The 24342-nt window shown below is 36.0% G+C and overlaps 1 protein-coding gene across 1 annotated transcript; it reads right to left on the reverse strand.

Moving 5' to 3' along the window:
• Window positions 1-3404: 3404 nt before the first annotated feature.
• On the reverse strand, window positions 3405-23083 carry LOC122844010 (class I histocompatibility antigen, F10 alpha chain-like). The gene is made up of 7 exons (XM_044139214.1): window positions 22923-23083; window positions 19679-19930; window positions 6324-6602; window positions 5695-5997; window positions 5097-5192; window positions 3635-3652; window positions 3405-3478 (listed from the first exon to the last, which is right to left on the reverse strand). The coding sequence occupies exons 1-7, from the start codon at window positions 22987-22989 to the stop codon at window positions 3426-3428; spliced, it is 1068 nt and encodes a 355-aa protein (XP_043995149.1). The 5' UTR covers window positions 22990-23083; the 3' UTR covers window positions 3405-3425.
• Window positions 23084-24342: the final 1259 nt, after the last annotated feature.

Raw genomic sequence — 24342 nt, forward strand, 5'->3', positions numbered from 1 at the left:
TTTTCATGTTATTTGTTTGAAATAAAGTAAAATAAAAAAAAGATATCCCAGCGCTTTCTCCCTCCCCACCTCTGTTCCCCCACCCGTTCAATCATTAGTCAGAATTTGAAGTAGCAAGGGTCGCCATCGTGAGTGTTGATCAAAAGTGTTACTCAGCTTGACATAATGTGTGAATTATTTGTAAAGTGGACAAAGTGAAATGAGTTTGCTCTGCTCTCACTATTTGGTAACGGGATGGTGTTGTACAGATGACGTGTCACACTGGCTGCAGTTGCCACCTTTCAGACGTTAAGGGACGCCCACCAGGCCTGTTGTCCTAATCTCATGGGGTTGGATGGCTGCTGCAATGATGGACAATATTTTATAGGAGTGTTTGTTAGAAAAAAGTGATTCATAGAACAATCGTTCATACGTAAAGGTTGGCTAGAGTACCCCAAAATTGTATTCAAATCAGAGTAGCATACCTTCAACACATTTTTACTAAAGTAGATAACTGATCATAACACCTGATTTTATATTTAAATCACCTGTCACCAGACAGCCAAAAATATAAGTTATGTGAACATTCTGGTATTTTAAAGAGTTTATATTTCATCATTTGTTGGTTATCAACTATGCCTGATGGGTGTAGTTGATACCCATCAGGCATCAACTATAGGCCTGTGAGAACATGATGATCTCACATCACGAAGCTCCTGGAGAGACTCCTGTTTACCAACCCGAATAAGCAGACAAGCACATCAAGACCCCCTGCAGTTTGCTTATCGCCCTGGAGACGGAGACTCCATCCTGCATAGGGATGCTCTGTCCGTTAGCAGAGCTCTGTCAGGCACCCCAGTTAAACACAGAGCTCCACCAGACTCCCTGCAGCAGCAATTAGAAACACCTGGAGGAACTGTGTGTTTGCTGAATTATCATGCAAACTACCTCTCAGTCCAAGGCTCATAGAAATGGTTGTAAATGGCATATTGAGAAGCATTGTTGTGAAGATGTGCTGAAGGCAGAATATCTGAAAGAGTAGGAACTTTTTAAAGACACAGGCCCAAATTCAGCACTATGCCAATTTTCTTTTAAATGAAGTGATATATATAAAATATTTAGATTTTTTCTTAACTGTGCAAAACAATGGCGCTATATGTCCGAAAAAAACAATACCTGTCACTAAAGTGAACAAAAAACACAGAAAAATGTAAAATAAGAACATATTATACTGTGCTAATTGTGAAGTTTACTGTTTAAAAAAATCACAAAGGTATCTTTAGGCCTGGTTCACTGGGTCATAAATACAACTGATAAACAGTTTTTGAAACTCTTGCCTCTGATGTACACACTGAAACTCAATTATATCTAATAATATAAAAGACAAAGAAAGGTTGGGCTATATGGAAGTTTATTTAAAATCAAACCAAATTTACAAGAATAGATTCAACTGAACACCAACTTATTAAACTCAACATAAGAAGTTAAACCCCAGATCAGATCTATAAAAAAATTCCTTACTCAGTATTTTATTGTCTACATTATATAGAAATGACCGAAAAGCAGTTTTTAAAGTTATTTCAATTAAAAGAAAAACTTAAACAGTCAAATAAACAATAGAAACTTAACTAAAAGTAATGAAAGAAAAAAAAATGATTAACCCCAAATATTTATGAGAATCAGGTGATTATTGTCACATTTAGAAATCAAATCTACATGTTTATCATCACTGTGATGCAAAACTTAACCCTGTTACTATATTACAGCTAGAAGTCTTAATGTTCTGGTAATTGATTGGATCAGAAAAGTTTAAACACGCATAAACAAAACATAATATATTAAATTATCTGGCACAGAACCCAAATCTCCAGAGATAAAATGTTTGATTTTTACAGATATGAGCTTTAGTTGTTAGAGTTACTGTTTGGATGAAAAGCTCAGATTTATTGCTAATAAAACAATGTCAACATTTTTCCAGACCATAAAAAATAAAATGATAATCCCATTTGATTTAACAGCATTTAAACCAGTTAATGTGTGGCTGTCCAACATGACAAGAAATACAATTTAACAATAATAGAGAAAGTGGAGCCATTTCTTGGTCACTGCAAATTTCATTGATGAACCTAAAAAGACAAAAAGACAAAAGATTTAGTCAAAGAGAAAGAACTGAAATTTTACCTGTTTAATTAATCAAATTATATCTTTTGAAACCAAAAAACCCAAAACTGTGATAAAGTCTAAGTTTCTCTGTTTAACAGTAAATTACTAATGAGACAAAAATAAATTCAAAGACAGAATTAAATAATAATGATAGTATTAATCTTTATGGTCAACAAATGCATGAGGAATTTTGCATTTAGCTTTGCATAGTGGATAAAAACAACACATAATAAAAACGACAGCAACAGAATCACAAACTTTCAAACCAGCAACAGGCTCAATTTCAAACCTGAATAACGGTAAACAATTAAGTAACATTATTACATTTGGGATAAATAAACATATTTATGTTCTTACTGCGATCAGCTGCCTTATTTTCCCAACAGTGATGAGTTTTAGAATCTGTTCAATTGTTTTAACTGATTATAAATAGGATAATTTAACCAGATCTAACAGTTTGCTAAGAAATGCAATCTCTCTCTTTTAACTTCAGAATAATTTCCATAATAACAGAATAATTACACTACTCAATAGTTTACTTTGGCAATAGAAATTACAAATCAATCCAATATTTTTTTTAAATATTGAATTATTCCATAAAATGTTCTACCAATAACAACAAGAAGTGTCTTTTTGGTAACACTTTATTTGACAAGGTGTGCAAAAGACTGACATGATGCCGTCATAAACATGAAGTAACACATGTGATGAACATGAACGAGTCTTCATGAATGTTTATGACTGAAGTTTCCGTCGGTAATTAAAGACACTTTTAACACAAAGTTGCATTAAAAGTCCATTAAAAATGGTCAACTTTGCATTAAAAATGTCGTTATTTACCGAATGACACGTCATGACAACAGTCCTAAATATTAATGAAAACTCCTTTATGACAGATGTTACGTCATGTTTATAGCAGTGTCATGTGAGTCTTATGCACACCCCGTCAAATAAAGTGTTACCGTCTTTTTCATGTACTGTTTACAAAGTCAAAATGTTCAGTTAGTAAGTAGAATAGCCGGGTTATATCCAGAATATTTTCCAAAGAGTAAAACTGATTAACCATCTTCCAAAAGTAGTGATTTTAGAGAAGAGTTTATGAAATTATCACATTTTTTAAAAATGTTGCATGATAATAAAACTATCAAACAATTTCCTTTTTGAAACATGCCTCCAAAATTTACAGGTACCAAAACATTTTTCCATACATGTTCTATATTCCATAAAATTTATTTAATAAAATTCAGCAACTCACTTGTTTGTGTTGGTCTGTTTCTGCATTTTCATGCTTGTGGAAGAAACTTGGTTTCCTCTGGAGCCTGACCGTTTACCACAGCTGTAACAACAAGAAATGTGTGAATAAATATTCTTTTATAAACTGATGTAAAAGTACAAAAACATCCTGAGGAAACCTCCAGCAATATAAAATAGATAAACTAAAATTGAAGAGCTAAAGATAAAAACAGATTAAATAGTGAGAGGCTTTACTTACGAGATGGTGGACGCTTGGCTGAAACAAATAGAAAAAACAACTTTAGATTTTGCCTGAAAAAAAAGTTCTTTCATTTCTGCTGTTCTCTACAGAGACAACAACCCAGTTAATAATATGCATCCAAATAATTCATATTTCTTCCAAACATAAGCTAGATTTCATAAATATTTAGTTGAAATTTATACTTTTTGAGATCCATAATTGGTTTTAGCTGAAATCATCAGATTTTATCATAACTAAAGACAAAAAATCAACTCACTATTCCTCATCTACACTGTAAAACATTTGGGCCACATGTAATTGTGCCAACTATCTTCTACTCTTTAAATAAAATAAATCTCGTGAGTTTGAGATTGAACCAAAATGTGAGTTTGTGAAAAATAAACTTAAAGTAGTAAGTTGTGTCAACTTTTTATTAATTTCGTCATACTTTCACTAGTTAAATAAACTGGACTTTCAATTTTAAAAGAAAAAGAAGGAGTGGGAACTATTTCCCAGTGTGCTTAGCAGCATGTTTTTGTATCCTGTGTGGCACCATGAGTGAGATGTAAATGTACCGACTGTTGTGTTATTAGGACAAATGTTCATTTTAATGCAATTCTCAGTTTCCAAACCTTAAATGTTTTTGATCAGAAATCTAAACTACTAAACTGTATAATAAGTAATTATTTTAGCTTGATCATGTGAGTGAAATAATAGAAAAATTTGTGTTCCTTCAACTTGGTGAGGGAAGTTTCTTCTTGCATATTGTAAAATAATTACTTGGTTTAAATTCAGTATAAAGTTAAAACTCACAATTCAAGATTAATGTGTTATCAGAACAGGAGACAACTTGTTAAATCAACTTCATAAACTTTAATTTTTGAGTCAAACCCAAAACAGTTTTCTTGTTGACTTTAATTGCATTTTCAAGGCAGCAGGTAGACTTTAATTTTCAAGTTAAACCATCTTCAAATGTTTTACAGTGTTCTGTCTCCTACCAGTAATGCCAAAGAATATCATTAATTGGATTAGTAATCTATTAGCTCAGCAGATTTAACGGCTCTGATTTTATTGTGGGTGAATTGAGGATATTTTTTTAGAATTAGAAATAATCTGTTTTGTTAAGGAAATAAATTAATTAATCTTATTTTGATATGAGATACTGTTTCAATTAACAACCGAATTAAGAAATAGACAGAATGCATTCTGTCATTATTTATATTCAATGGCTAGAGAGAAAGAAAATGACCAATTGTGACTCTTGCTAATCAAGAGTTATGATTAGTGGGAAAATCTAAATCTAAAATTAGATTTAGGCTGTAGGCTAGAAAGTCTTGCTTGGTTTAAACCTGTGCTAATTACCTGGATCTAAATAATGACACATCACCATATTAGCATGTCAGTGTCTCAGGTTGACGCATAGCTTTAATGTCTGTTTCTCACTTGGTAAAGCTCAACAATTAAAGTATCCATTTCTCACCGTTTCTCTTCTTGTAAATAATGAATCCAATCACAGCAATGAGACCAAGAACAGCCGCAGCAACAACAACAGGGATGATCAAATTGATGGTATTTGCTGTTGAGAAAACAAAACAGTCACAATCATGTAAAAGTTTCTTTATGCTATTTCATCTAAACACCATGACCAGGTTTTTGTTTTGGTCATTTTTTGTTTGTTCTGGTTTCTGGACTTCAATGTATTTCCCTTTAATAACTATAATTGTAAAATATCATTTCATTAATAATTTATAGAAATTTTCAAATGTCAAAAAGTTGTTATGAAATTTAATGTAACCTAAAACCAGAATATTAACTAACTAAAGGTTTAGTTGAATTTGATATTGTTTAATAAAACAAAGATGCATAAACAACTGGAGAATATTGTATTAGTAGGAAATTACTTGTTTTATATTCATCTTATGATACATTTATATAGAACAATCCTAAAAAAAAAAAAAATGTTTCTGATTCTACGCCCTAAAACTGAAAGTAAATCTAAAAACACAAACAAGGAAAATGTAATTTTGTAATTAGCAAGAATCTGTCTATAAATAAAATGTGTCATTTTATTTACTTACATTCATTGATCAAGATTCTTGTTTTCTCCAGTCTTGTGGTGATGTCTTCATCGACTCCAGAGAGCTGAAACACACATTCATACTTGTTCCAGTCTCCAGTTGGGACAGATGACAGATCGATGTTAACATTCGTCTGGAAGGTCCCATCATTGTTGGGCTTGATCTCTCCTTTCTCCACACCATCATGAATCTCCTCTCCATCTTTCCTCCAGAACATTTCAGCTCTGTTAGGATAGAAACCTGAAGCGAAGCAGCTGACTGGAGAGGAGGACGACTTCTGGAGGAGAGAAACTGATGGACGATCTAGAGAAAGAGAAACATGATCAAATATTATCTGTTAATTATGACTCACGTTTAATTAAAAGTATATTTTTTTAAATCTGTTGAGCTGAAGAAAACCCTCAGAATATCGTCCTACAGACAAAATGTTGTCAATAAATTGATATATATATATATATATATATATATATATATATATATATATATATATATATATATATATATATATATATATATATATATATATATATATATATATATATGAGGATTATAAAATTTCTGTTGGTTATAAAACTAGGTTTTTAAATGATCAGATCATACAATAAAAAAGTTGGGACGTGTGACCTCACCTGTTCTCATCAGAGAGTTTCTCCCATAGTTGACATATTTCTTCAGCGACTCAGGACATTCCTGGTTGAAGTAATTATTTTTGTACTCCAGCAGAGCTTTGTCACGGTTCCATTTGTTTTGAGTAATTACAGCCTGTTGTTTTGGAGCAATAAATGTGTTTGTCTCCATGTCCAATGATAGGAAGTCTTCCCCATCGTAGCCATATTGTTCATAGCCAGTGACCTTTTGAGTCTCATCATCAAACTCACAGCTGTACATCCACTGGACAATGTGAACACCTGAAATACAGAGATTCAGAAATCCTGATTAAAATTTTACATTTTATTCTTTAACAGGTGATTTTATGACCACAAAGCAACAATCACAGAAATACTGCAGACATTTCAGAGAAAAGCAGAAACTGGTGAGGAAAAAAGTTTCTAATTTGTAAATATTTATTTAGGTTGAAGATGTTTGAACATTTAAATTTCATCATTTATTTTGTTTTAAATGCAGTGAGTTGATATTTCTGAAGAAATGTTTCTATGTGAAAGTTTACAGAAAAACTGTGAGGTTTCTGTTTAAATCTAATTAGTGAAGAAACCCAGAACCAAACTGGGAACAAACACTAATACCAGTAACTCAAACTGGGCCGACTGGTGTGTGGAGAGGAGAACCAGCTGGTCCAGTTCCTCTCCCAGTCTGGATCAGGGTGAGTCCAGCAGCAGAACCTCAGTCTGTGGAGTGAGGAGAACCTGAGAGGAACCAGAGAGGCTGACAGGACAGAACCACTGAACTGATCGGTTCTGGTGGGACCCATATCTTCCTTTTTCAGAGTTTCTTCCCTGTAAATCATTCATATCTCTGTGGATTGAGACGCTGCGAACCTTCAGCAAAAAGTCCATGTTTTTAGTCAGTAAAGATTTAAACAAACCAAAACTGTCTAAAATCTTAGAAAACTTAGAATATTTATTTCTATTTACAGTATTTCATCAGTTTAAATTAAATGAACGAAACATCAAGCTTCCTCTGATGTTTCTCTTCTTTCTCTCTGCAGCTCCAGTCTCTCTCTCCGTCTCTCTCTACTGTGCATGTCTGAGCGTTTGCTGCATGTGGGGAGTGGACGGAGAACGAGGTTTTCTAAAGGTTTAAACTTCACTTTTCACGGTGGTGTTTCTTTTGTTTTGCACTTTAATATATTCTGTTTTCACTGGTGTTTAATAAGTTTGTTTATTTTTTCCCGGCAGCACCAAGTTTTTTAGCTTGGTGTGATGGCCGGGAAAAGTTACTGTGCTGCAGGTTTTAAGAGCCTTTCACGTCGACATGGTATTAAAATACCAGTTGGCGTGGACTTTTCGGTAGAGGAGTGTTTGGCTGTTGGGGAACTTGTTGTGTGTGAAAGTGTGAAGGCAGCAGATGAACAATGCAGTGGTTCTGTTTTCGGACTCGATTGACAAGGTGAACAGTTGAGAGGGGAATTGTTTTGAGAAGTACGCAAACTACTGTTTTTCCTTTAATGAACCCTGCTAAGAAGATCATTTTGTCTAATTTGCCACCTTTCATCAGCGATGATGTGTTGCTGATGGTCGTGTCGACGATGAAAATGCTCCCGTCGGGTTGCAAATCATCAAAGTTGAAACACGTTGTTTCTTTTAGAAGACAAATGTTTATGATTCTTAAAAATGATATTGAAGAACTGAGCATAGTGATGAAATTTAAAGTTGACGGCTTTGATTAAACTATTTGTTGCGACAACGGAAACTATGAGATGTTTTGGATGCAACCAGGAGGGCCATTCAGTTGGTAATTGTCCTGAAAATATTCAAAAAGAGACTCTTCAGGTTAACGAGGATCCAGAACCAGAGACGTCAGCGGATACTGTGAATGGATCTACATACTGAGGAGGGAGACTGGGTGGCTGCTGCTAAGGAAGGAGCTCCAGAAATTAATGTTGAGGAAGGAGTTTCAACAGGAGAGTAAAAACAGTTCGATGTTTCAGAATGTGACATTGACGATGTTAATACTTCTGGTGAAGGGAGTAAAGGGAGTCAAACGACGACACAAGAAGGATTACAAGAAGAAATGGATGTTGATGACTTGGTTCATAGTGGAGGAAATTTGATCAGGGATGATGAAAGTGTTTTTAAAATACCAAACACTAAAAGAAAATGTAAAGAATCTAAAGGGGTAAAACCTAAAAAGAAAGTGATTCAGAGGTTTTATCTGATTCTGACAGCGATAGAGAAACTTCTGATTCCTCCGTTCCTGATGGTCGGAGTATTAATGGTTACAGTCTGGAACAAATCAGAAGGTTTTTGGAAGTGACAAAAGGAAAACGGGATGTGGTCACAGACGACTTTTTCCCAAATAGAAAATTGTTTGTAGACTCAGTTAAATGGTTAATGAGACAAAGAACATCTGATGGGTTAAAGGACACTGAAGTATACAGACTTTGAAAACTGGTGCAAAAAGTCAGAGCTTGAATTAAGTGAGTCACATGAAAGTTAAAAACAGCTGATGAAACGCTGTACTTTCTTTTTTCTTTGGATCTTTTTTTGTGTCATTATGAGCTGTTTTAAAATCTCATCTTTAAACTTAAACGGTACAAGAGATGGTAAAAAAAAGGGCTGGTTTTTTTTTTAACTATTAAAATCTAAAGGTATTGACAGCCTTTGCTCAAGAAACTCACAGTGATGTTGACAATGAGGTTGATTGGAAGAAAGAATGGGATGGAAATCATAAAACTTCACCAAGTGCAGGAGTTGCTTTTCTTTTCTCAAGAAATTTTCTTCCAGTTTCTATAGAAATTGAAAATGTTATATCTGGAAGATTGTTAAAGGTTACTGTTAAGTATGAAAATATAACATTTATTTTACTGAATGTATATGCTCCTGTGAATTCAGGTGAACGTTGTGTTTTCTTAGAAAAGTTAGCAAATACACTATTAAATTGCGTGTCAACAGATTATTTATTTTTAGGAGGGATTTTAATTGTACAATAGATGATTTTGATAGAAATCATTTGGAGCCACATATATATTCAAGGAAAATTTTGAAATGTTTTATTGAAACTTATGATTTAGCTGATGTGTGGCGTCTTAAAAATGGAAATATAAGGCAATATTCCTGGGCTCATTGTAAAGAGAATTATGTTACTTTGGCAAGATTAGATTTATTGTTTTGGGCATCATTTACAAATATTTAGATCAGGCACTTTGTGTCCAGTGGGCTTTTCTGATCATGGTATGGTCATAGGAAATGTGTTTATAAATAATTTAAGACCTAAAAGTGCATATTGGCATTTCAATACTGTCTTGTTAAATGATGGTTGTTTTAAAAAAGGATTTTCTTTTTTTTTGGAAACAGTGGAGACTTTTAAAATGTCAGTTTACATCTGTACAGCAGTGGTGGGATATTGGTAAAATTAAAATTCAGCAATTTTGTAATCAATACACATACAATGTTACAAGAGAAATGGTAAAATCTATTGAAGAACTAGAGACTGAAATTGTGGATCTCCAGAGTTTTTGCGAGTCGACAGGAAATCGAGGCCAAATTCAGGCGATCAAACGGAAAAAAGCTGCTCTGACTGACCTGCTGGGGCTCAGAGTGCAGGGAGCTCTGGTACGTTCACGTTCTCAAAATGTTTCTGAAATGGATGCTCCCTCAAAATTCTTCTTCAGTTTGGAAAAGAAAAATGGACAGAATCGTCTCATTCACTGCCTTCGTTCTGAAGAGGGAAAAGAGTTGACAGATCCCACTGAACTGCGGAAAAGAGCTGTGGACTTTTTTTCAACGTTATATGCCAGTGAGTTTAGAGAAAACTCTGTGATGACGGAAGAGTTTCTTAATGAATTACCAAAAGTGTCGGATCAAGACAATGTCATTTTGGAGCATGCTCTAACGTTGGAAGAACTGCAGGAGGCGCTGCTGAGCATGGAAAATGGCAAAGCTCCAGGAATGGATGGCCTGCCTGTGGAGTTTTATAAATGGTGTTGGCTGAAGATCTGTTGGAAATCCTTAATAACAGAGTGGCAAGAGGAATGTTACCTTTTAGTGTCGAAGAGCCGTTCTCACTCTTATCCCTAAGCAGGGTGAACTTTACGAAATAAGGAACTGGAGACCTGTTAGTCTGTTGTGCACTGACTACAAGATTTTCTCAAAGGTTCTGGCATGCAGATTGAGAAGAGTGATTGATCAAGTTATAAATGTTGATCAGTCTTATTGCATCCCTGGCAGATCAATAAGAGATAACATAACATTAATTCGAGATTATTTGGACGTCTCTAATTTATTGGGTTTAAACTTTGGTCTGATTTCTATTGACCAAGAAAAGGCTTTTGATGGAGTGGAGCACCAATATTTATGGAATAGTTTGAAAGCTTTTGGTTTCTCCTCTGGGTTCGTTGCCATGATTAAAACCCTTTATTGTGACATTGAAGGTGTCTTGAAAGTCAATGGTGGTTTAAGTCACTTTTTAATGTAAAGAGAGGAATTCGCCAAGGTTGTGCGATGTCAGGAATGTTGTTGTCAGGAATGTTGTTGTCAGGAATATTGTTGTCAGGAATGTTGTTGTCAGGAATATTGTTGTCAGGAATGTTGTTTTCTTTGAGTATTGAATCTTTATTATGTCAAATCAGGAAAAGATTGCAGGGTGTAAAGTTAAGTGAAGTTTCTTTACCTTTTCAACTTTCTGCATATGCAGATGATATTATTGTGACAATCACAAAAGAGTCAGATGTTTTTACTTTAATTAAAATTATTGAGTGTTTTGGTAAAATTTCTTCATCCAAAGTTAATTGGAGCAAAAGTAAAGCTTTGTCAGTGGGTAAGTGGACAAAGCAAAAACCAAAATTACCTGATGAATTAAAGTGGTCGAAAAACGGATTTAAATATTTGGGTGTTTATTTGGGGGATCAAGTAGAGGTCATAAAAAATTGGGAAGGTTTAATTGAACTGATGGAGGGTAGATTAAAGAAATGGCTTTTGCCACGCTGTTCTTACAGAGGCCGAACACTAATTATTAATAATCTGGTTGCTTCAACTTTGTGGCATCGCTTATCTGTTCTGGAACCTCCACAAGGTCTTTTGGTAAAATTAAAACAGTTTTTACAGAGTTTTTTGTATGGTGATCAAAATGTTTTGTGGAGACAAATTACAGAATGTTTTTTTTTTTTTTCAAAAGTTGGCAATTTAGGTTTTGGTAAAACTTTGTTTATTGTTGACCTTTCAAAATATAATGTAAAGTGTTTGTCATCTTTTTATGTTATTGTGTTAAAATCTTGGAACCTCATGGAAACGAAGAGAGTTGGAACATCTACATCTTTAAACTGGTTATTACTGGAACCGGTTCTTATGGGATCTGGTTTGGGTTCAGCTTGGGACAACATGGCTATGATTTCTGAACTGTTGGTGCAAAGGGGGGTTTTTACGCTGAAACATCTGCTGTAACTCGTTGGATCTGAAATGGATGATGTTGTTCCTTTGGCTCGATGATTGGAGATTCACTCTTTAAGAACTGTAGGCGTTATGATGACAGCGTTTAAACGAATGTTGTCAGAAGATGAAAAAAGACTCATAAAGGGACGGTTTGATTTAACACCTGATAAAACAAATCCCTTCTTTAAGCTGTTTTAAGATACAAATGAAAAACCTTGAATGCCCTGGAATTTTTTTAGAGGAAGGAAAAAGTGAATGGACACTTTTGGATTCTGTGAATGGAAAGATAATTTATATGAAATGAAATGAAATGAAATGAAATGAAATGAAATGAAATGAAATGAAATTTATTCGAACATGATGCAAATATAAAAATAAAATAGTGCACAGTAACAAGAAGTGCATAAGAAAGAAGAGAAAATACAGATTTTTAGTTTCAGTTAACATATCATGCTCAAAATGGGGTAGGAAGAAGTGAGAACTTATAAACTCCTACCCCTAAACACTTGAGACTTTAGAGTCCTACTGTCATTAAAAAAAAATCAAAGTGGCAGTCAGAAGTAACAGTTACTAATATTTACCTATACATTTTCCCATTTTATGCTGGTTTATCTTTCTAAACCCTTACACCAAGTTGTTATCTTCAATACACACCTTATTGCTTTCTGTCCCCATGTGTGTATCTATTGAAAATTACCTCTTTGTACTTTCTTTTGAATTGTGTTAAACTATTGCTTTGTTTTAAATCTTCATGTAACTTATTCCATAACTTTACACCTTTAATTGAAATACAGAAGCTTTTTCTTGTTGTTCTAAAGTTGCGGATCTTGAAGTTTGAGTGACCCCTTAAGTTATACCCCCCTTCTCTTTCAGAAAACGTGCTCTGTATGTGCTCAGGTAACAACTTTTTAGATACCTTGAACATAAATTGAGCCATTTTAAATTCTACAAGCTCGTCAAATTTGAGAATTCTGGATATTATGAAGAGCGGGTTTGTATGCTCATAATAACCGACATTGTGGATGATTCTAATGGCTCGTTTCTGTAGGACGGTTATCGGATGTAAAGAGCTCTTGTAATTAACTCCCCACACTTCACAGCAATATGATAGATATGGTAAAATCAGAGAGTTATATAGAATATGAAGTGATTTAGCATTCAATACATGTCTAGCTCTAGCCAATATGGATATACTTCTACTGAGTTTACTCTGTAAATGTTGAATATGAGGTTTCCAACTGATTTTGTCATCTATTATTAAACCGAGGAACTTATTAGCAAAAACCCTTTCTAGAGATACATCCTCTATTTGAACTTGGATTTCAGTATTTTTATAACAGTTCCCAAAGACCATGAATTTCGTCTTGTCCAAATTTAGGGATAATTTGTTATGGTCAAACCATATCTTTAACTTACTAATCTCTGAAGTGACTGTTGAGAGAAGATGCTCTAAATTGTCTCCTGAGGCTAGAATATTTGTGTCATCAGCGAATAAGATAAATTTTAATACATTGGACACTTTACTGATATCATTTATATAAAGATTAAATAAAACTGGTCCCAATACTGATCCTTGTGGTACTCCACAGACAGTCTCCTGCCAATCAGATTCCACATCTCCCAATTTCACAAATTGTTTCCGGCTCTTTAAATAACTCCTCATCCAGTCAGAAACTACTCCCTTAATTCCGTAGCGTTCTAATTTTTTAAGTAGGATTTCATGATTTATTGTATCAAAGGCTTTCTTTAAATAAATAAATATCGCTACTGCCAGTTTCTTACTATCTGTTGCGGTTATTTCTTCTATTAAGTCAGTTACTGACCAGCGATGTTCACCGGTTTGCTCTGAATCCATATTGACTGCTGATAAGTAGCGAATGTTTTTCTATGAATTGTTCCAGTCTTTTCTTAAAGAGTTTTTCCAGGATTTTAGAAAATTGTGGGAGAAGAGAAACAGGCCTGTAGTTAGTGAAGAGGTGTTTGTTGCCAGTTTTATACATTGGTTTGACCTTCGCTATTTTCATTTTGTTGGGAAATGATCCTGTTTGAAATGATAAATTGCAAATATAAGTTAGTGGTTTAGAGATTCCTTTAATTACTATTTTAATAGTTTTCATGTCCAGATCATCACAGTCAGTGGAAGTCTTATTTTTACAGTTATTCACAATGTTTATGATTTCTTCTTCTAGTACAGGGTTGAGATATAAGGAGCTGGGATTATTCTCAATTAGATATTGCTGAGTTGCAGTTTTTGTAGTCGGTATTTTTTCTGCTAATTGAGGTCCTATATTAACAAAAAATCTATTGAATTTATTGACGACGCTTTTCAAATCAGTAATATTCTGTTCATTATCTATAAAATAGTCTGGATATTTGTTATTGTTAGCTTTTCTAATAACTCTATTTAAAATATTCCATGTTTCCTTAATGTTGTTTTTATTCCTATCCAGTAATTTATGATAATAGTCCTTTTTACATGTTTTTATAATATTAGTTAACTTATTTTTATATTTCTTATATTTGTTTTCTGATTCAGACGTTCTATGTTTTAGAAATTCTCTATAAAGTTTGTTTTTCTTTTTAACAAACTTTATGTGTTAAAGCTTTGAACAAAGTAAAGTTAAAAGATAAAAAAGAAACTCTTTGGAGAGATTATTTTAAAGTTGGTTTAGAGGTGAAGCCTGTATGGGATTAATTTATGAGCCTCCATTGATTAAAAATGTTGGCGATTTACAATGGAGAATTTTGCATGGGATTATTGCGGTTAATGCTTTTATTTCTATTATTAATCCTGTTTCAGATAAATGTCCCTTTTGTTTATTAAGAGAAACTATCTTTCATTGTTTTGTACAATGTTTTAGAATAATGGATTTATTTTCATTACTAGGAGATATTTGGAAATTATTTGGTGAAAGTTTTACAGAACAGTTTTATATTTTTAGGTTTTTATGGCAAAAGAAAGAAGAAAATTGGACGGTTGTTACATTTTTTTCTCGGTCAAGCAAAGCTTGCAACATATTTGAGTAGAAAATTTAAAATTAACAATGAACAGAATATTGATTGTGTAAAACTTTTTAAGAGTTTGGTTGGAGCAAGAGTGATGTTAGAATATAAATATTATTTAAAGATGGACGAACTGAATATTTTTCAGAATATTTGGGATTATGAAGGTGTTTTATTTACTCTAAAGGATTCTGAACTTTCATTTATGAATGTTTTAATTTGACGTTGTGTTGAATGTTCCTATATATCACCACTGAGTGAATAAATGAGTTTTTAAAAAATCAAAATCTCTCTCTCTCTCTATCTCTCTCTCTGTTTCTCCTCCTTCAGTTTGGTTCTGTCTCCTCTGACGTTCTGGAGAGACTCCACCCATGGAAACAAACACACCTGCCCACAGAACTCCTCACTCCGACCAGAACCACTGACCCAGCAGCTCCTTCTCTAGAAAGCAGCTCAATCAGAACCAGCTGATGAACATGAAGGTTTTCCTGCTGATCAGAGGAAACCTGATCAGATAAAACCTGTTAGTGATCAATCTGACAGTCTGAGCTGCTTCAAGCTGCTGTCAGTCTGAATAATCCGACCCGGTCCAGCTGATCTCGGGTCAGTATTTCTGATTCCTGCAGACAAACTGTTTCTGCTCTGAGCTGCTGTTTGTTAAATGAGTCTGGAGGAGATGAAGGTCGTGGTTCCTAGAAAAGCAGCTTCATCCCAGCAGCTGCTGACAGATAAAGAGTCAGAGAGAAGCTGCAGTAAAACCCTCAGCGCCGTCTGACCCGGTTCACTGGATTCTGCCAGAGTTTCATCCGACCCACCGGACCCGGAGGAGAAGCTGCTTCCAGCGGCTCAAAGTTCTGCTTCCCTCTGAAAGCAAAGATTGTTTCAGACACACTGGATGGAGGAGGACGTCTTCTGTCTGCTGGACCCGGTTCCTCCCGTCTTCTGCCTGCTGGACCCGGTTCCTCCCGTCTTCTGCCTGCTGGACCCGGTTCCTCCCGTCTTCTGCCTGCTGGACCCGGTTCCTCCCGTCTTCTGCCTGCTGGACCCGGTTCCTCCCGTCTTCTGCCTGCTGGACCCGGTTCCTCCCGTCTTCCTGGGTTTCACAGCGACTGAGAGGAGAACCGGGCCTGGGTTTGACCTTCCTCTCTGGTTCCTGTCATGTGTCTTCTGTCTGCTGGACCCGGTTCCTCCCGTCTTCTGGACCCGGTTCCTCCCGTCTTCTGGCTGCTGGACCCGGTTCCTCCCGTCTTCTGGACCCGGTTCCTCCCGTCTTCTGGCTGCTGGACCCGGTTCCTCCCGTCTTCTGGCTGCTGGACCTGGTTCCTCCCATCTTCTGCCTGCTGGACCCGGTTCCTCCCGTCTTCCTGGGTTTCACAGCGACTGAGAGGAGAACCGGGCCTGGGTTTGACCTTCCTCTCTGGGTCCTGTCATGTGACCTGCTGGTTCTGCTGCGGCACCAGAAGGTCCGACTCTTCTCTCCCAGCGTGGAGGAGACGGGCCGTCCTGAACCCGTCTCGTTTCTGTCCGTCTCTGGACAGACGGAGGAAAAACGCTGCGTCTTTAACGGATGTTCTGGTTCTGCTGCTTCACCGGTCGGTTCTGATCCACAATAAACCAGCAGCAGGAATGAGAGACTGAACCGGGCTTTAACCGGGTCATGTTGCCTCTCAGCTGCAGTTTCTACATCTCTGAACTGAACCAGAACCAGAACAGATTTGGACCTTTCTTTCCACCAATGAGGTTTTTTTCCCCCCCAGTTTGGTTAAAGGTTGCCATGGAAACCCATGAGGGTCGGCAGCGTTTCCAGGTTGGAGCGGCCGCAGCAGGAAGCGGGCCAGCAGGTCCGTTTCGCTGCTCACATTAAGAACAGCAGAACTTTTTCCTGAAACTTTCTGATGTCTGAAAGTTTTCAGGAAATCAAATAAAAATCAGATTTTAGGTTTTATTTGGATCTTTAATGGATTTATCTGATCATTGTTTTAATCTTCTAAACAAATATTTAAACAATTCAGGAAGTTTTATTGATTAGAGTAAAGATTATATTTCTATTGATGTTAACTATAAATATTTAATGATCAATAATTCACCACTAATCAGATAATTGATATTCCTGACAGCCATCAACTATTTTAATCTGATTTAATCTAATCTGTAGTTTTACTTTTTATTTATGGTCCAAACAAACTGGGTTCTGTTCAGTACGGTTCTGCTCGGTCCGATTGGGACGGTTTTACTGGTGTTCTGTCTGTTAATTGGTTTAAACTGGTTTTCTCTGAGAACACACAGCTGATGGTGCAGAGTCTCCATCCTGCTGGGCTCGGCTCGGTCCAGAACCCGGTTCTGATGAAGCGGGTTCCTGCGGACGGGGCGGTTCTGTTAAAGTTCTGGTGGAAAAGTGTTCCTACTCTCTGCCTCAGCGGTTCTGATCCCAGGGCGTCTTCAGCTGGGGGAGGTTCTGTTCTCCAACAATAGGACCGGGTTCTGTCTGGTACCTGGTCAGACTGAAGGTCACATGTTCCCCTCACAGCCAATCAGAGGCTCTGAATGTGTTTCCATGCCAACATGTGGAGACCTCAGAGACAGCTGTCCTAACAGCGTCCGTCTCCTCTCTGATGAAGATGAAGGAGCAGAAACACTGAGGAAGACTCCGGACCTGCTGACCCGGAACAGACCCGGTTCTTCCTCCAGCATCACGACAACTGGAGCTCCTCAGAACCTTCATCGGGTCAGAACCGTCCTCTTCCTCTGAGGCTTTTCTAGAAGTTTCCTCTGAAGCCGAGTTCAGCTGCAGGTTTGGATCTCTGCAGGAACGTCGACTCAGAAACAGGTGGGGGTCACTCTGACGCTCCGGCTGAGATGATTCTCCTCTCTGGTTGGTTCTGGAGGATCATCACTGCTGCTGCTCTGATCTGATCGTCTCTCTGCTGCTTTACGGACAAAACAGCCCAGAATAACCTTCACTGTTAAACATCCTGCAGCTCTGGTACCAGCAGAACCAGAACCAAACTGGGAACAAACACTAATACCAGTAACTCAATCTGGGCCGACTGGTGTGTGGAGAGGAGAACCAGCTGGTCCAGTTCCTCTCCCAGTCTGGATCAGGGTGAGTCCAGCAGCAGAACCTCAGTCTGTGGAGTGAGAAGAACCTGAGAGGAACCAGAACATCTACTGGAGGAACCAGAGAGGCTTACAGGACAGAACCACTGATCTGATCGGTTCTGGTTCTGTTGGGACCCAGAACTTCCTTTTTCAGAGTTCCTTCCCTGTTTCTCATTCATATTACTGTTAATGGAGATGTTGAGAGATCTTCAACAAAAACTACTTCAATGTTTCTTTTCTGTTAAGATTTAAAATATCTGAAAGTGTCTAAGAGTTGTGAAAACTTGGAATATTTTCGCAAATTTATATCAGTTTAATTTAAATGAAGAAAAGATTAAACTTCCTCTGATGTTTCTCTGCTCCCTGCAGCTTCAGTCTTCCTGCTTCTTTAGCTCCTCTCAATCAGTAAAATTGCAGATGATCTTCATTCACTCACACACACAAAAATAATGTTTCCTCTTAGTGTATATACTTATAATTTCAATAACATGACTTTTCCTGTACATGGTTTTGGAGCTACCTCACAAGGAAATAGATGCTAAGCAGCTGAAAAATGGCTGGGGAAAAAAGTTTAGAAATTGCAGTTGAAAAAAAATGAACATGTTTGTTTTTGTTTTGTTGCCTGTTTATGCAAAAGGTTATTATAAATATTTTGTACAAGCTCCTATCATGTTCTTTGAAGTTCTTTATAAATTGAACATAAAACAGACCCCAGGTTGGAACAGGGTATTAAACACACAACTAGAATAACCCCCTCACTGGAAAATCACTTCACTGACTGATTCCACCCTTCAAGTAGCAGAGTCACAGCAAGGTTAAGCTACCTGGGTAAAAGTTTTGGTGGAGAATTGTTAATTATTATACAGTATAATTTAATGTTTCTATCCATAGTCTGGGAGAAAAATTTTGGACAGAGCCATTAATGTGCTTCAAACTCTGACATTTAGAAGGTATTTTGAACCCCAATAAATCTGTGGAAATATTAAAAATATTATATAACAGTAAATTTACAACTGATACCAAACAGTAACTTCTTCATCTAAATCACACATCAACAGTAATTATTCAGTTACAAAAATAGAAAGTGGTAATACATTAAAAATAATGTTTCAGTGGGTTTTCCAGAAGAAATTGTGATGGTCCCCTGTATGTTGCTTTACTATAATTACAATAATCTAATATCAGAATTGTGCAATGAAAACATTTCACAAAGTAAGCAAATAAATACAATAGCACTTCACAGCACTTTAGCTGCTCTGACCTAACAAAATGCTAATTGTCAGCATTTCTCTAAACATAATGGAGAGGCTGTACAATCATGAAGGTTCATCCATCCATCCATCCATCCATTTTCTACACACCGTTTTCCCTAATGGGGTCAGGAGGGTTGCTGGTTCCTCCCCAGCTACGTTCCAGGCGAGAGGCGGGGTCACCCTGGACAGGTCGCCAGTCTGTCGCAGGGCAACACAGAGACATACAGGACACACAACCATTCACACACACACTCACGCCTAGGGAGAATTTAGAGAGACCAATTAACCTGACAGTCATGTTTTTGGACTGTGGGAGGAAGCCAGAGAACCCAGAGAGAACCCACCATGCACAGGGAGAACATGCAAACTCCATGCAGAAAGACCCCGGGCCGGGAATCGAACCCAGGACCTTCTTGCTGCAAGGCAACAGCTCTACCAACTGCGCCACTGTGCAGCCCCATAAAAGTTCATGTGTAACATAATAAAATTAAAGTGGATACACAACCACAGTACCAGTGCATGTAATCATAATTTCAAAATGATACATTTCTTAAATTCTAATACCCATCTGAGATATCTTACCTGCTGTTTGATTGAACCGCTGCATTACCACTCCAACATTGGCCTTAAAGGATTGCTGAAGTCCTTTTCTAATATCTGTGATTGTCTTCTCATCTCGAACTCCTTCCATCCATGTCTGCTTCAACACGTTCTTCTCAGACACACTGTCGTAATAATCAATCTGCTGACCATCCACTATACCCACTGCAACAAATTGTGGGAATTGTTCCATGCCAGTAGATGCCGTGTAAAAATACTGCAGCGAGTGGGTCACTAAGAGATAAAACATAGAGAAACAAGTAGTCTTGTGTTAAGTGACTAAGGCTATAACTCAGATTTTTAATTTGTGCAGAAAAGGCTGTATGACAGATTCAGCAACACCATGAGGTTTTAACAAACTACCTTTGAATTCCAACACTTTTTTAAATTTGTTTTTTCTAGAGTAAAAACAAATAAAGTCTTATGTTCTTTAGAACAAGATAAATTCAGTTCTGAATAAACATGCAGAAGAAATATAGATTGTAGCTACCATTGTGGTAGCTACATTTTATCTTCAGTTTGAAGATAAATATCTTATTTTTTCCATTCAATTATGCTTTTAAGTTTATCTAGTCTTCATTTTGAAAGATGCTTATTCCTACTTTACTAAGATTTTTCTAAATAACTTTAAAATAAGTAGGAGAATCAAATTGATTCACATTTGCAAAATTTCACACCATGGAGGGTGCTATTAAAACATGTTGCTGGTTATAACTTCCAAAATTGTGTAATAGATTAGCTATATGATCATATGAGTAGTTTGACACTTCAGCAGGCCCATGCAGAAACCTATATAGGGGCAGGGGCTCAAAGTTAAAAAAGGGGCACGTAGAGCACAATCTTAAAACACTATACAGCAACATAGAAACAACCCACATTAATCAAGAATCTAATATTTAATTGGATTATACTATATATACATATATATATATATATATATATATATATATATATATATATAAATCGACTTTCAATCAGTTTTTTGCACCAAAGACTTAAGAATAATAATAAACACGTTTTATTATTAAAAACACAGCAAACTAATGGTGGTTGTAAGAGCCATATGATTGAAATAAGCAATTACTGATGTGGCAAGACCATATGGCTTTGACACTTGGGTGGTGGGTGTGTCGAGGTGGGCGTGACTGTCACTAAGGTATCAATGGGAGCCAAATTGGCACGCTGGTTTTGTATGTATGAGGAAGCGGGTGCGTCGGTGGTGGTAGTAATTTCTGTTGACAGTGCTGTAATGTCGCTTATTGTTGGCGCCATTGTATGGTTTAGCCTGGTCAGTATGTGTCAGTACTTGTAAAGTCTGAAGTATGGCTGTCAAAGTGGAATAAATTGATGATTGCAACAACCTGAAGCGATCTGGAGTGTATTGAAGCACGCATCGGACAGTTACGAATTCACAGTGTTAACTCTGTGCAGCCCTCTACAACACCATTAGTTTGCCGCACATTTAGTGGTGGAGCACCGCACTAGGTTAACTTGTGGAATCTCATCTGTCTGTGTATCAATCAAGTCCAAACCACTTATTTTTTCTGTCACAATTATCAATTTATTCCATTTTGATTATCATGCTCTATACTTTGCAATAACTGACCGCCCCGCTCACCACTTCCTCATACACACAAAGCCAGCAGGCCAGTAACCTTTCCATTCATACCTGATGACAGCCATGCCCACATCGACACACCCACCACCCAAGCGTCAGAGTCACGTGCTCCTGTAATATCAATAATTACTTATTTCATTCATATGGCTCTTACAGAGCCTCAGTGAAAACTTATTTATTATTATTATTAACTGTTTGGTGCAAAAAAATAATTTTTTTTACTGCATGTTTATGTCTGTTAAGGCTAAGATGGAATGGCACTGAAAGCAGCCCTTTAAACCATTCAGACTACAAAGACAACAGAGGCACAATCAAAACTGTCAGATGACTAATTATCCCGCAATAATAACTCAGAAATAGTCCAAATAGTTAGGATGTATTTTTATTTCTTTCCTATATCATAGGTTTGTGGTGCCTATCTATACTAAAGAAAAATATATAAAATGTCACATATTTCACAAGGAGACATTAACATACATGGAAAAACTTTACATAACCTTGTATTAAGGCAGAAAGTGCGGCGGTCACCGTAAGAAGGGCTATTCAATTATGCCGCATGAACTGATCAGTAGATTATTGGGAGGGAACACAAAAGAAAAAAAGAAATTCCCATGTCCCCGGGAGAGCTCCATATCAGATTGAGGTGAGAGGACTTTTTGTGTTTTTTGGGTTTTTTTAAACTAAAAGTACTTTTCAGATTTTCTGTGTTTTTGTACTGAGTCATACCAAAGCATGAAGGAAGCGCTCAATGTAGGGCAGTTTTTTTTTTTTTTTTTTACTTTTCTAGACTGCAGCATGTATTTGCCATCTTAATTATTAGCGAAATATTACAGAATGATTGTGACATTCTCTTTATTTGTGACACAGCTGGATATATTAAAAGAATAATAGGATGAGTTTTCCATTAGTTACAGAGCACTGGCAGGATGCTGCAATAAAATGAGTCCACCAGAGGATGAAGAAATATGAAATACATTTGTATTCAATTGGAAATTGGTAAACCAATCCCATGTAGCCCACATCTTTAAAATGGTTTTAACTTGAGCTGAATAAGGTTTCTATTCCAGGATGATACTTGGCTTCCATTACATAATAAATGGAATTTAATAAAATGCTTGAGAATTGAAGTCTAAATTAAAAGTGTGATAATCAACCCTATTGCCCTACGCCTTATCCCATGTTGAACTCAGTAAATTATTGTTGAAATAATTTACTAACATCAGACACTCATTTGGTGTTGTTTGCTTGAGGAATCCTTTCTCAGTTTCTCTTTTGTTTTTTTCTGTTATTTTGAGTTAACCATTCTTTCAATTTGTAATTATTAAAGGAAAACGTCTAAATAAATACAAACAATTTAAATATTTGTTAATTAACTTTTCAAGTTCAAGTTCATAACCAATAAAAATGTACCTTATTCAAGAAAATGTAAAACAACGTTTTCAATATAGGCTTCTACAAATGTTTTGCGCACACATATTTGTGCAAAATGTTAAAGAGTTTGAACATGCTATATCGTAAAATAAAATTCGATCGGTAAAAAAATTTAATTTTAAAAACAGGGATTTAAAAAAAAAATTTCTCAAACGTAAATAATTACAATCAACTCACCAGCATCAGTGCTGTGTATCACTGCTCCCAGCAGCAGCAGCAGAAGAAGAAAAATCTTCATTTTCATCTGTCTTGTCGCTGGAACTGATAGTTTAAGTTTAGGAACTTATGTTATCAAGAGAGACGTGCTTTCGGTAGCGATTGCAGCCGAGGAATGAAATAAATGATCAACATCATCGGGTAAAAGCGTTGGCCTAACCAATGAAAACTGAGCTTTAGCCATACGTCACCGAAGCTCGTCCCATATCTAGGCAGAATGGATTTTCTTAGGTTAGTGACAAAAGCGAAAGTATGAGTTTACGGGCTTAAATGGACCAAACGTCAGTGGCAACGGGTCATCGAAGTACTTATTTTTCTTATAAAATATTCTTTTATATAGTCTCAATTATCTTCTTAAAATTCAAACATTAAAACGTTTTATTATCTAACCAACTAAGCTATAAAAGACTGAGTTATACTTTGAATTCTCAGTAAATTTTGTAATATACTTAATGCTTATATTAATTTGTTGCCTGTTATTACATATAGAAAGTGAAATTTAACTTAATATACTTTCTACACGTTGTTCAATGGAGCCTCATGACAGAGTAACACTTTTAACTTGATCAATTACACAAAAAAGTTATTTATTTTGTGTTATTTGTGTGTGTTGCAACTTGCTGGGTTTCCATAGCCACTTTTTAAACGACATCGTATAGAGAACGCTCAGTTAATTACTCAGTTTGATGTGATCAATTGGAATGTAAATGTGATTGAATTGAAACAATTTTTTTGTTTGTAAAGTGCCTCGAGACATTTGTTGTGATTTTGCTTAAATTGAATTGAAAACAACAAATAAATGGTGAACAATAACTTCTGCTGTTAATTATTTTACAATTAATGTTTGAATTGAGCTATTAACCGGTGTTCAAAGTTTGTTTAAATAAGACTTACTTAGAAGTATTTTGTTTCCTCTTGTGTGTCTTCATGATTATTTACTGTGTTAGAGCGCCACCACAAGGCAGAACTCGAACTCTACTGAAGTCCTGTCAGTTTTTTACAATGAAGCACAAAACTGAAATCATTTACAATTTAGCCTGAGCAAAACATTGTTGATTTACCTTTACCATAGCATTTATTTTTACTTTTCTTTTTACACTTATTCCACTGCGTAATTCTGGGAACACAATCAGGGAAAAGTACCAATGAAAGTATAACTATTCTTTCTTTTTGCTAGAGAAATTTAAAAATCGAAATACTTTTTATTTTCTAACTCATCTCGTTTGATCAGACCTTCCTGTGATTTTGTCTGAAAAAACAAGTGTCTAAAATCATTGGCTAAGAAATAAAGTAATATAAAACAATCAATATAATTCAGATAAAAGATTTCAAGCTTTGAATTCAATGAAAAAGGAGGACTCGTGAATCACAATAATTTATG

Source organism: Gambusia affinis, linkage group LG14, assembly GCF_019740435.1.
Source record: "Gambusia affinis linkage group LG14, SWU_Gaff_1.0, whole genome shotgun sequence".
Taxonomy (NCBI): Eukaryota; Metazoa; Chordata; class Actinopteri; order Cyprinodontiformes; family Poeciliidae; genus Gambusia; species Gambusia affinis.